Source organism: Lithobates pipiens, unplaced genomic scaffold (genome assembly GCF_037356315.1).
Source record: "Lithobates pipiens isolate NorthernLeopardFrog02 unplaced genomic scaffold, aLitPip1_a1.2 Scaffold_18, whole genome shotgun sequence".
Lineage (NCBI taxonomy): Eukaryota > Metazoa > Chordata > Amphibia > Anura > Ranidae > Lithobates > Lithobates pipiens.
In genome coordinates, this window is record NW_027507758.1 from 503,632,516 (window position 1) to 503,646,396 (window position 13,881).

The 13,881-nt window shown below is 46.2% G+C and overlaps 1 protein-coding gene across 3 annotated transcripts in view; it reads right to left on the reverse strand.

Annotated features, from left to right (window-relative positions):
- Nucleotides 1–13,881, reverse strand: part of STAG1 (STAG1 cohesin complex component) — a 299,590-nt gene that overhangs the window by 50,716 nt on the left and 234,993 nt on the right. For all 3 annotated transcript variants that reach the window (XM_077488685.1, XM_077488684.1, XM_077488683.1), the window contains 2 exons: nucleotides 13,067–13,270; nucleotides 4,805–4,875 (listed from right to left, as the gene is read on the reverse strand). In XM_077488685.1, coding sequence (XP_077344811.1) covers nucleotides 4,805–4,875; nucleotides 13,067–13,270 — 275 coding nt within the window. The remainder of the gene's footprint in view (nucleotides 1–4,804; nucleotides 4,876–13,066; nucleotides 13,271–13,881) is intronic.

Here is a 13,881-nt window from a genome sequence, read left to right on the forward strand (position 1 = left end):
AAAAGGGTCTGACCTCCGAAAAGACTCTGTGGCTGCCAGATACACCCAAACCACATCCAGGGTATGCAACGCAAATTCCTTGGGATGAACGGGCCTCAGACACAAGGAAGGCAACACAATGTCTTCATTCAAATGGAAGTCAGAGACGACCTTACGTAGGAAAGACGGGCAGAACCACCTTATCTTTGTGGACCACCAAGTAGGGAGTATGACAAGGCCAAATTCTGCTCAACACCTTCGAGCCAATGAAAATGATCAAGGGTCAACACTGATCGACTCACACTATGAAATATACGCTTTTCACATACAATGGTAAATCTGCCTCACCGTCAGCCTTGTTGAAACCATCGACCCAGGCAAACCTCCATCCTTCAGCACCTGGCTTTCAACAGCCAGGCCTCAAAACCAGCTATTGTAAAGCAGGATGTAAGATTTGCCCTTGGGACCGCAGGTCCTCCCCGAGAGGCAGCCTTCCAAGGGACGTCGGCGACCAATCACAGTAGGTTGGTGTACCAAGACCAGAATACCCTCGGCAGCAATCCTGCGCAAAAGCCGTGAAAGAAGCTCGAAAGGAGGGAAAGTCCGCCTGCCAATTTTTCACACCTGGAATGTGCACAGCCGGAGGGGCTGCCCACCAGAAAATGAACGGAAACCTCCAGAGAAGTCACACTTTTGTTCCACCCCGGTGATTGATATAAGTGGCATTTTCTGACTGGATCCGTACCGGGAGCTCCTGAAACAGATCTGTCCAGCGATCCAGGCAAAGACTGATCACCTGAAGTTTCAACATTGATAGTTTGCCTGGATTCTTCCAGGGTACAACAAGCCTGAGCTGAGCTCAGTCCCAGAACACCTTCCCAACCGGACAGGCTGGCATCCGTTGGGACCACTGTCCAATACAAGGGGAGGAAAAACTTGCCCTGCCGAAGATTTGAAGAGTGAAGCCACCAGACCAGCCAATCCCTGGTTTCCCAGCTCATACGAATCTGGTTGGCCAGAGACTTTGGACACTTGTACCGATTTACCAGGATTTCCCCTCGTATGAACTGTGCACATGGGACCGCCTCAAAAAGGTAGACACCATCAGCCCAAGCACTCACATGCAAGTCCGGAGGGAGGGCCATCTGTGGGACAGCAACAGATGAAATGCAGAATGCAACTTTTGGTGTTTGTCCAGAGAAACACACACTCTGGCCAGAGCTGAATCCAGAGTCAGACCCAGGTAATACATTTTTCTGGACGGGCACAAGGCAGACTTCTGGAACTTCAGAAGCCAACCGAACGCCTGCAAGGTCTGGATAGTGATCTCCATGTCATCCATCAATGCAAAGGAGGACTCACAAGAGGAGTTAGTCCAAATAGCCCAGAACAGCGATCCCCCCGTGATATAGCAAAGCCAAGACCAGGACCAACACCTTCGTGAAGACTCCAGGAGTGGAGGCGAGACCAGAGCTGCTGATGGATGGGGGACCATGCCTCCTGTAAGGGGCCCGAGCATACAGGGGGGTCCACACAGGGTGGGGGAATAGTGATGGACGACACTTGTGTCTCTCATCCTCCAGCATCTGAAAGCTGGTCTCTCCTCCTCTCCCTGCTGCCAGCTTTTATCTGGTGAGAAAGACAGTTGTCCCTCAGTAATACCCAATTCTATATGAGGATTTTTTCTGCCAAGTGAACTGGAGATTTTTTTAAGCCCAGTGTACATGGAGCCGCATTGTTCGCCTCTGATAGCCTGTATATTTTTTTCAGCTCATCTCAATTTTTATTTAATAACTCAGTTTTAGCGTTTAGATTTAGCAGAAATTGAGTTTTTTGCAATTGTGTCTGTTAATAATTTTATTGTATTTTTAGCGAAATATAGCTTTAAGATTTTTTTGGGGGGGGGGGGGGGGGGGGGGGGGAGAGGCCCGCAATTTCAATCAGCAGCTCTGGGCAAGACCAAAGGGTAACGCCATGAACAGATAGTGCTCTTCCCCCACAGCAAAGTGGAGGAAACGCTGGTGTCGGGAAAGTAAGCACCTTTAACGTCGATAGAGGCTCAGAAATCCCCCTGATTTAGGGATGCCAACAATGTTCGAATGGACTCCATTCTGAATTTCTGTACCCGCACAAAACAGGTTGAGGGCCTTGAGGTCCAGAATCAGATGGACCTTGCCCTCCTTTTTTCGGAACCTTAAACAGGTTTGAATAAAAACCTTTAAACCATTCCGATACGGGACTGAGACAATCACTCTCTGAAGCAACAGGTCCTGCAGCTGATCCAAGGACAGATGCACATTGGAAGGAAAGAAGGGCAAGAACAAAATTATCTAGTTATCGGACATTTTTTTATGAACCCATTTGTCGTTCACCATGGAGCATCACGCCCCGGAAACCAGCAAAAACGTCCCCCCACCCCGGAAGGGGAAGGATAAATCTGCATGCTGAAATTAACCAATCCACGGGAATGGTGGCTTTAAGGATCCTGGAGCACCTTGCCCCATTCACAGGGAGCCTGGAAAGACTGGGTACCCTTGTCAGAGGTGCAAGAGGCAACAAGATTCCTTCCCATTCTAGGTCTGTGGGAGGATGTTACGCTCGCCACCCATGATATTCTCAAAGCTGCCCAAGGGAGCACCAAGGTGACAATCCCCCAGGGAGTGCAGGCCCACCTGGGCCCATTCAGAAGTCTTGTCAGTAGCCCAGCCTGAAACCGAAGCACCATCATTGAGACGGAGTGTGTGGAAGGAGCGGAGCAGCACCCAAGTATGTTTTACGTACATAGTTCACGGACTGGACCAACTGGACCGCCCGAGCTACATATCTGATGCTCAAACCATGCAAGGCAAACAAACCGGCGACCAATTGTGCCCTGTGGCTGCAGAACTCTAAAATGTAGAGAAGCTCCTCAGCCAGCAGCATGGTAGCTTTATGTAACCAACCACAGGAGGAGAGGTCTACTTCCGCAGAAGAGCCTCCTCGCAGGATAACGTACCCCAAAGTATAGCAGAACCACAAAGGGCCTCTTTAAACCAGCTGTAGACAAAAACAAACATGGGGGGTCACAAAAAAAGAAAATCGCCCAGCTGGCTTATGCATCCAAAGGGTGACTGCTCCAGAACCGTGAATCCCCAAGGTATAGCCAAGGGGAACCAGCATGCTACCAGCACATGCGTTTGCATGGGAGTGAAGCAGGGGCCACAACCACTCACACAGGAGAAAAGTCAACCACAGACAGGGACTACAGAAACGCAAAAGTATGCCTACCAAGCGCCCATTATTAACACTGCTAAACTACAGAGCAGTGCTGGGCATTACGCTTCAGACTGCACCCGCCCACCCCGAAAGGTTATGCCTACCAACTAATGGTGTGAAGAATACCACCCTTGACAGGGCCCAGAACGTCCCCCCTTCGCTGACATGGCGACTAAGGTAACCACAACACCTTTAGGACATGGGGGGTCCCCAGGCACAGCCTGTACCAATTGGGGTCACTGCAGAAACCCACGTTTGATGGGGGAGAAGTTGATGACTGCATGCAGGAAGAAACCCTGCTTCTCCCTCCAAGTACTGTGACAGCCACAGGCAGAGCGCTGGTCACCAACAGGAACCACCACCTGACAGTGCTGGCACAGTTCCACTGGGGACTCTCCCCATGCACAGCCGCAGATGATCGCGCCACCGGAGGGAGGGGGTAAGGGGGAGATAAAGCCCTTGGCAACATGGAACACAACCATGCCACTGCCGCCCCGCAGTACCGGCCAACAGGGGGAGGATACCAGCTTGCAAGCACACTGACTATAGAGAGGGTGGCTGCCCACATAAACATGGCGACACTGCCACAATTCAGACCCGGAGGACACTGCCTAGATTAGCAGGGAGCCTGACCGTGTGGTATGCACACCTGCGGGGGGCTGAACAGCAGGTCCCTGGGCAAGGCAGGGAGCCTGAAACATCCCCACCCCCCTGCACCAGTGAGCTATCAAGCCTGTCAACAAAAGCGGAGGCAATAACCGCCCAACATAGCTCCTACAGCCATTTGTCCTGAAAGCAGCCTGGGAAGAGGGGAGGAAGCTACACAGCAATACATGAAAACAGCCCACTCTGACCTTGAGCAGGGTGCTGCTAAGGAAAGATACAGCCAGCAGTAAAGGGGGAACAGGCACGTGCAGTCTGGTATTCCATAGCACACCCCAGGACACTGGGAGCTGGGGGGGGGCCTTCACCCCAGAAGGTAAAGAAGTAGGGGGAAACCCTGAAGAGAGCAACCACCCCGGGGAGTACCCACTCTCCAAACAGACCCTGGAAGCTGCATCTACTTACCGATCAAAGGAAAAAAAAATACTTGTGGAAGCCGAAGTCCCAGCAGGGAACTAGGTCCTTATTCCTGTCTCTAGGCAGAAAAAACTGAAGGCCTATAGCAGAGAGGGGGATGTATACCAGCTAGGACTGCTCATAGGCGTAGCCAAGTTGTTTTTTCTGCCTAGTCCTACTTCTGTAGGGGGCGATATAACCCTATGGCTCTGAATATGGAGCTCTTATAGTCTGTCAATAAACCAAAGAGAAAAGGGATGTTATGTAAATCACAAAGGACTCTTGAAGCAGTATCTTAGTCTACCAAAGGACTACCGAATAGACATCTGAATTTAAAACCTATGACATCTGAAGCCGTCATAAAATGTATTTAAAAAAATATATATAATAAAAGATTGCTCTTGTAAAACGAAGAAGCTGCTGCGGTTATACTATTTTACATGGACAGTGCTTATTAGATTTACTTCACAATTAAAATAGTCAACATTCACCCCAAGAGTAATATACTCACTTGTGAAAACATGTTAAGCGTTTTAGGGAGGCCAGAACATTATATACATCATCTTCATCAGCTTCATCTAGCTGCGTAAAATTAAGTTATAACATATTAAAAGCACAGAAACAGAATGTCTGACATGTCTGATCGCAAAATACAAGACAAAGGTTCCCTTATAGTATTTGTAATATAACATTTTGCTTGTTATTTCCTTTAAAATTATTGCAATCCAGCTACACAAACAGTAAAAGTCAGATGCACATCTAACCAAGAGACCTTTTAAAAAAAAAAAAATAGGATTGTTATAATAGCTTACCTGTAAAACCCTTATCTTGGAGTACATCATGGGACACAGAGCCTAAGAAATAACTTAATGGGTTATGGGCCACCTTCGAGTGATGGACACTGGTATACCCAATACAGGAAATTCACTCCCCTATATAACCCCTCCTCCTTCCAAGAGCACAGCAGTTTTTGTAGCAAAGCAATATACTTAAACCCATCCACATCCACCTGATAAAAATGTTGTGAATGTATGTACTGAAGACCAAGTTGAGGCCTTACAGATCCGAGCCATGCAGGCCTGGAGATGCACTGCCCAAGCACTAACCGACCTGGTAGAGTGGGATTTAACTTGAAAAGGAGGAATCTTTCCTCTTAAAACTGAATTATAACTTGCCAAATCCACTTAGCGACAGTGGATTTCAACGCTGCCTGTCCTTTCTTAGGACCCTCTGGCACAATAAATAAGACACCAGTCTTTCTAATCTGAGCAGTTGTCTTTAAATAGATTTTCACTGCTCTCATAACATCAAGACAATGTAGTGACTTCCCTTCCCTCGAACATGGTTTTGGAAAAAAACGATGGCAGGACAATATTTTGGTTCAGGTGAAAACCTGACACCACTTTTGGCAAAAAGTCTGGACGAAGGCGTAACACTCTGTCCTGATGAATAATCAAATATGGCCCTTTACAAGAAAGAGCAGCCAATTCCAAAACCCTCCTTGCTGAGGATATAGCAATCAAGATCACCAAATGGCTGTTTTTGTAACACTGACAAAACTAAGTTCAAGTCCTAAGGGCTCAAAAGGTGATTTAACTAGCAGATAAATCTGCATCACCCCTTGCATAAAACCCAGGACTAAATGCGTAGCAAGCGGTCTCTGAAATAAGATCGATATGGCTGAGACTTGGCCCCTAATAGTACTCAAGGACAATGTCATCTCTACTCCTAATTGTAGAAAGGCAAGAATTCTGCCTATATCTCTGAGGGTGCCAACCCTTGGATTCACATCAGGAAACATAAGCCCTCCAGACTCTTATCTAATATATAGTTCTGGAAGCTGGCTTCCTTGCAAAGTTGAGATAACTGACCCGGAAAAAACATGTTTCTTCAGAATGTGTGTTTCAATAGCCAGGCCGTTAAATTTAGCGTGCATAAAGTAGGCTGGAATACCGACCCCAGTGAGAGCAGGTCTGGCCTTGGTGGAAGGGACCATGGATCCTCCACTGCCATCTTTATGATTTCTGCATACCATGACCTTCTGGGCCATGCTGGTCCTAGCAGAATTACCGGCTTTCTCTCAAGCTTGATTCTACAAAGAAGTTGTGGTAGCAACGAAATAGGGGGGAATGCATAGATCAGTAAGAATTGATCCCATGGGGTCACCAACGCATCTGTTCTGCATGCGAGTGGATCCCTTGTCCTGGACACAGTTTACTAACTTCATGTTGAATCTGGACGCTAGAAGATCTACGTCCGGAGTCCCCCATCTTTGGCAAACAGCCTCAAAAATGTCAGGGTGAAGAGACCATTCCCCCGGGAATAACTGCTGGCGACTTAAGTAGTCCGCCTGCCAATTCTCTACTCCCGGAATGAAGACTGCTGATAGGTATGGAACATTCCTTTCTGCTCAAGTTAGAATATGGTTCACCTCTCTCTGCGTTGAGAGACTCTTGGCGACCCCTTGGTGATTGATATAGGCCACAGCTGTGGCATTGTCGGATTGGATCCTGACAGGACAATCCCTTAACCTGGAAGTCCAGGCCTTCAGAGCCAGACGCACTACCCGAATCACCAGGATGTTGATGGGAAAGGCTCTTTCAGTTTTTGACCACTGTCCTTGGACAGTTGCCTTCTTCAGTACTGCTCCCCAGCCTGAAAGGCTGGCAGGTGTTACTACTTTCCAGATAATTAGTCTGAAGGATTTTCCTTTCAGCAGATTCCGGGTCAGTAACCACCAACTGAGGCTTTGGGACACCCTCGGGGGCAGCGCATTGGCAAGTCCAAAGCTTGGATCATTTGGTTCCATGCAGACAGGATACCATTTTGAAACAGTCTTAAAAAGGAACTGGGCATATGGGACTGCTTCGAACAAAGCCACCAACTTCCCAACAACCTCATGCAAAAGTGAACTGAGCGATTTCCTTTCGACCTGACCATCCGTACCAGCTCTCATATGGAGGTGATTTTTGCTGGAAGCAAGAACACCTTTTTCTGAGCTGTCTATGATCGGTCCCAAATACTCCAGCTTTTTTAGTGGTTTTAAGGAAGACTTCTCTAGGTTGAGAATCCAACCCAGACTTTCCAGGTAACTGGTTGTAATGCATACACTTTTGCTCCAAGCGAGCCACTGACTGGTCTATTAGCAATAGATAATTTAGGTACGCCAAGACTGTTATGCGCTGTGCCCTTAACATGGCTAGAGGTGGGGCCAGCACTTTTGTGAACACCCAGGGTGCTGTAGCTAGCCCAAAGGTCAAGGATAGAATGCGTAAGTGCTGCTGTTCTACTTCGAATTGCAGAAACCTTTGGTGAGCGGAAAATATAAGGACATGCAGAGATGCATCACTGATGTCTATGGACACCAGAAGTTCTCTTCCTTGTAGGATAGAAACTACTGACCTGGTCGACTCCATGCGAAAGGAGCGGATTTTCAGGAACCGATTTAGATTCGTTAGATCTAGAATGGGTCTAACATCTCCATTTGGTTTTGGTACCGTAAACAGGTTTGAATAAAACCCCAAACCTTGCTCTTCTGTGGGGATCTGTATGATCACCCCCTGAGCCAGTAACCAGTCTAATGCTTGAAACAGAGCTTGACTTTTCCCTGGATATTTGGGAACATTTGATCTCAGAAAACAAGACGGTGGAAACTCCCGAAAATTACCAGTTACAGGTTTTCTGGGAAATCTTCTAGGACGGCACACCTGAGATGACTGGTCTCACCTGAAAGGAAACACAACAACAGAGTTTAAAAGTCCCCGCCCCTCCCTCTAACCCTCAGTTATGACAAAGTAAAGGCCCACACCAGTGTCAGAGGGAACATTCTGTGAAGAATGAAACAAACCAGCAGTTAAGGGTAGGGAAGTAGGCCTGCCGTCCCGGAAGATTTCCTAGAAAACCCGTTACTGTTAAGTGTAACTGGTAATTTTCTCAAGTCATCTTCTAGGACAGCACACCTGAGATGATGAGCAAGACATTCAGGCCTACCTTAGGGTGGGACCACCGCCTTTAGGACCCTCCTGCCAAACGCCAAGTCCTGAGGGGTCAACAGCTCCACTCTGTAGTGCCTCAAACGTCTTATGGCTCGTCCATGTTGCTGCCTTGCAGATCTGATCAAACGAAGTGCCTGCCCCCTCTGCCCAGGAGGTCGCCAGGGATCTGGTTGAATGCGCTCTAAGGTGGACTGGTACTGGTTTAGCTGAAAGCCTATAAGCTATTGCTATGGTTTGTTTCATCCACCTAGCTATTGTTGGTTTGGAGGCCTGTAACCCCTTTCTTTGGCCAGAAAAGATGATCAGTAGATGGTTTGATCTCCTAAACTCTCTCACCCTCTCTAGATAGATGTTAGGCACTGTCTCCTAGCCTAAGAGGTGGAACCTTTCTTCCTTGTCATTTCTAGGACTCTGGCAGGACGGTAGAATAATCTCCTGTGATCTATGAAGCCCAGAAGACACTTTTGGTAAATATAGAGGGTCCTGTCTGAGGATTGCCCTATCCTCCAGGATTAACAAAAACGGCTCTTTAATTGTCAGAGCTTGTAGGTCGCCAATCCTGGCTGTGGTAATGGCCAGAAGGAAAGCCATCTTAAATAAAAGAAATTTAAATGAAACTTGAGCTACCGGCTCAAAAGGCCCTTTCATCAGGGCATTCAATACAAGGGATAAATCCCACGAATCCCACGTTGAAGAAACAACTTACCTCAAAAGGATAATCAAGTCAGATGCTGCTTGGATGCAAGATCTGCATCATAACCATGCAGCCAGGATGCTTTGTGCATCTGTATGGGCAGTAAGCCCCATACATAACACAAGTTTACATGCTTCTAGCAAGCAATACCAACGAAAGCACAAAGCCCCAGAAGAACTTTAAAACATGGGCCTACCCCCCAGGAGTGGAGGGATTCCGCTTAGGGGAAACCATCCTTTTTAACAATTTGACAAAATCAAGATACTACCAACATTGGACAGATGGCCAGAACAGTAAATTTAAACTTTGATAACTTGCTTGTCAATGAAATCCTGAAATGCCTTCAACCAGTCTTATGGTATTCTTCCTAAGGTGGGTGACTGGTGTATCTATGGCGATAACAGACTGTTGGTTTACAAATTTCCTTTTAAAGGGAAAACGCTCAGATACATTCTCAGGTGGAGCCCAGGACCCTTCAGGGTGCTTCCACAGTCTGCATAGAGGAATCCCTTAAATAGGGTAGTGGAAAGGTCTTTGCAGCTATAGAAATTGTAAAGGGCCTGGAAAATCAAAAAGATTCTCCAGAAGCAGGGTAATACTCACTGCATCCCTAAGGTTGAAATCTTTTCAGAAAGACTGCTAGGTCTCAAAATCTGAAGCAGAGATAGTGACAAGGTCCACAGGCCCAGGAGGATCAGAGAGACTCAGCAGGGGAAGCTGCCAGAGCATCCACCGTGGACATGGCGGTACCTGTGACCACGAGGAGGCCTAGACTTCAATGATCATGACCCTGTGACAGAAGGGGTCCCAGGTATTGGGTTACAAAGCACGTATTCCTTCTGGGTAAAAAAATATAAACACCCCTAGAATGATAAGGAGAGCATGGGCCGAGGTGACCCATGACTGTATCTCGGTCTTGGAGAAGACAAGTTGCATCAGCACAGTAATGCAACTAAGCTTAATGTGAGGCAAGGCCTCAGGTACTTACAAACCCAGGAAGCTGGTGCTGATGAGGGTCCTTGGCAGACAGAGGGGATCAGATCACAGTAGAAAGGCAAACTGGAGACCAAAGATCCACACACAGTGCTTCATGAGCAGGAGCAGCAGGATGGCACTTCATCCAAGCCAAATGCTGGGAAACAGCATTGACTGCATGTGTGCATCGCTTCACTCAGATGATGTAAGCACTTAGTCCCTCAGCCTCAAAGCAGAAATAAACTATTTTTCTTTTTTATGAAATGGGCCCCCCCAAGGAGCTTTATGCCATAATGAGCTAGTATGCACTGCATACATTATGGCAGACTTATGACAGAAGAGACTAATAGGATCTCTTCAGTCATAAAACCTGGTCAGGGTTTTTTTTTTTTTTAGGTTTAACCTTTACCACATTAAAACCGGCAGAGTTGGGAAATTGAAACACCAATCCAGGTAGCTGCTATGTAGAGACAAGCTCAAGCAGTAGCAGTGTCAGCGAGGAATCATGAAGCCATGGGGGGGGGGGGGGGGGGGGGGGAAATGAAACAAAAAGGCTAGTAAGGTAGTTAGATTGCCTTTTCTCTACAGCTCTAGTGAAAACAACCTCCCAGGCAAAAAACAGGCATGGGCAGAGCTCCGGCCACATAACTGAGTCACTTCAAAGGCATGCTGGCAGGTTATTTGGCTTCTGCATATGAATGTGAGTTAGGGACCTTAGATTGTAAGCTCCTTGAGGGTAGGGACCAATGTGAATGTACAATGTATATGTAGAGTGCTGCAAAAATTGACGGCATTATACAAGTACCTTAACCACTTTCAGACCGGACCATTTTGCTGGTAAATGACCAGAGGTCTTTTTACAATTTGGCACTGCGCTGCTTTAACTGGTAATTGCGCGGTCATGCAATGTTGTACCCAAACAAAATTTGCGTCCTTTTCTTCCCACAAATAGAGCTTTCTTTTGATGGTATTTGATTGCCTCTGCGATTTTTATTTTTTGCGATATAAACGTAAAAAGACCGCAAATTTTGAAAAAAATGATATTTTCTACTTTTTGTTATTAGAAAAATCCAATAAACTCAATTTTAGTCATACATTTAGGCCAAAATGTATTCAGCCACTGTCTTTGGTAAAAAAAAGTCAATAATTGTATATTTATTGGTTTGCGTAGGTCACATCTACAAACTAAGGTACGTTTTCTGGAATTTACGCAGCTTTTAGTTTACGACTGCCTATCTCATTTCTTGAGGTGCTAAAATGGCAGGGCAGTACAAAACCCCCCCAAATGACCCCATTTTGGAAAGTAGACCCCCTAAGGAAATTGATAAGTGGCATGTTGAGCCCATTGAATATTTTATTTTTTTGCCTCAAGTGATTGAATAATGACAAAAAAAAAATTTTTTTTTTTTTTTTTTTTTACACAAAGTTGTCACTAAATGATATATTGCTCACACATGCTATGGGCATATGTGAAATGACACCCCAAAATAAATTCTGCTGCTTCTCCTGAGTACGGGGATACCACATATGTGGGACTTTTTGGGAGCCTAGCCGCGTACGGGGCCCCGAAAACCAAGCACCGCCTTCAGGCTTTCTAAGGGCGTTACAGTTTTGAAGGCCATAAAATGCCAAGATGGCACAAACCCCCCCCAAATGACCCCATTTTGGAAAGTAGACACCCCTAAATTTAGGGGTACACTAGTGAGACTAGGTAATAAATGGCGGGTGCCCTGAAACTATAAAAAAATAACTAACCAACCAGCGTCACCTGTAACAGTTATATGGTGATCACTGGTGAAAGGGTTAACTAGGGGGCAATCAGGGGGCTTTATGCGGTAGTATATGGGGGTCCCTGGCGCTATAAAAAGCTGCGGCGAACCTAAATACCTACCTGCCTAACTAGCGTCACCTGTGACACTAATACAGCGATCAGAAAAACGATCGCTTATTAGGCTGGGTTCACACTGGAGCGATGCGGGAACGCCACGAATCCGCGGCGGGTTCCTGCATCGCATGCCTCCCGGCGGCAGTTCACACTGCCCTATGCGAACTGCTGGGAGTGTCAGTGAAATGTTAATGACACCCCCAGATCAGTTCGCATATCGCAGTGCGATCTGCAAACTCGGATCGCATGGCGTGAACACCCATGCGATCCGATTCTGCTGCGGGCCAAAAAAAGGGTCCCGTGCGAATTTGCGGCGGGTGCGATGCGAATTCAGCCATACTATCTGTATGGCTGAACTCGAATCGCACAGAGATCGGATGTGATTTGCACTGCAGTGCGAATCACATTCGTTCTCATAAACCGCTGCAATGTGAACCCAGCCTTAGTGACACTGGCGACGGGGGGTGATCACGGGGTTAAACCTTTATTGGGGGGGTTAGGGGGGTACATTAGAACTAAAGGGGGCTAACCCTAACTGCCCTAACAGTTATTACAGTCACAAATGACACCAATGCAAAAAAAAAAAAAAAAAATGACATTGGTGTCACTGTGACTGGGGGAATCGGGCCCCCGACCCGCGGGAAGGCAAGGACGTACATGTAAGCCCTTATGCCTGCCCGTGCCATTCTGTCGACGTACATCGTCGTGCGGCGGTCGGGAAGTGGTTAAATAAAATAAAATTCAGCCACAGAGCTCTGTGAAAGAACTACAAGTCCCATCTGGCCACGGCAGCAAGTAAACTTCTTAATGGACTAGGAGTGCGCTGATCAGCACACTCACAGTCCATTGACACCTACAGCAGCTCAATAACTGAATGTACAGAGGTATGGGCAGAGACATGTAGAAGCGTCTGCATGAGCCCGACATTGCACCCTTGTTCCACCGATTATGAGTGCAATACTGTGCTGGCTCCCAAGTTAAAATAAAAAACGCACGTTTTAATTGCAGAAACATGCATTTCTTTTTTTTCTTAAAGGTGAACTTAGTTTTTAACCTAATCATATCAAACAACTGCAGAAAAAGGGTGTTGAACCTACTTAGGTTTAACACCCTTTTCTGCATTTCTTTGATACGACTTGTCAAAACACACATCATTGCAAGAGCATAGATGTGAGCTGGAAATTACACATCAGGCCCAGTATGTCGACCAGGTGGTTTACTTACATTTTGTAACAGTTCCTCCACAGAATGCGAGAACCTGTCTGCCAGCTCATCAATCAGCTGACTGTGTGCTACGTCCACTCGGTTCTGAATTGTGTACTCTTCGCTGCATAGTATGCTGAAGGTTTTACTACATGCTTCTAATACATCAGCCTCTGTGTGTTTCTCCACCACAAACTTAATCTGCTTTAGCAAACTGTCCAGGTGCTGTAGAAAGGAAAATACATAATAATAATATTAAAAAAAATATATAAACAAGTGTTCATTACCAGACAAAGTTTAGGGACTCATTTACACAGGCACTAAGAAATGTACACCATGAAATGGGCATTTGCCCGTGTACCTCTATAGGGGTACAACGGCTGCACAGACACAGCAGACTATCCTAATTTGACAGGCATGGGGGTGAGCAAATAGCCAATTCACAGTGTATAGGTCTGTGAATTAGCCCTTAAAGGTGATGATGTGGAAATAAATATTTTTGTTGTTGTTTAACCCCACATGGCACTAAGTGTATATAATACTAGGTCCTGCTTAAATGAAAGAGGATATAAACACTACACATTTTTATTGCTCCTTTTTCCATGGTATAACAGATCTAATTAATTTAAGGAGATTCTTAAGAACGTAATTAAAAACCTGACAGTAGATCAAACCATTATCCACCACCTTAAAAAAAAGTTTGGACTACTTTATAAAACCATTATGTTGATTACAAATATCAGGCCATAAAATAAATCTAATTTCTAGGAAACAAAACCGATGATAAACCTAAAAGTTCTACCACTTTGGCTGATATACCAAAAAGATTTTGATAC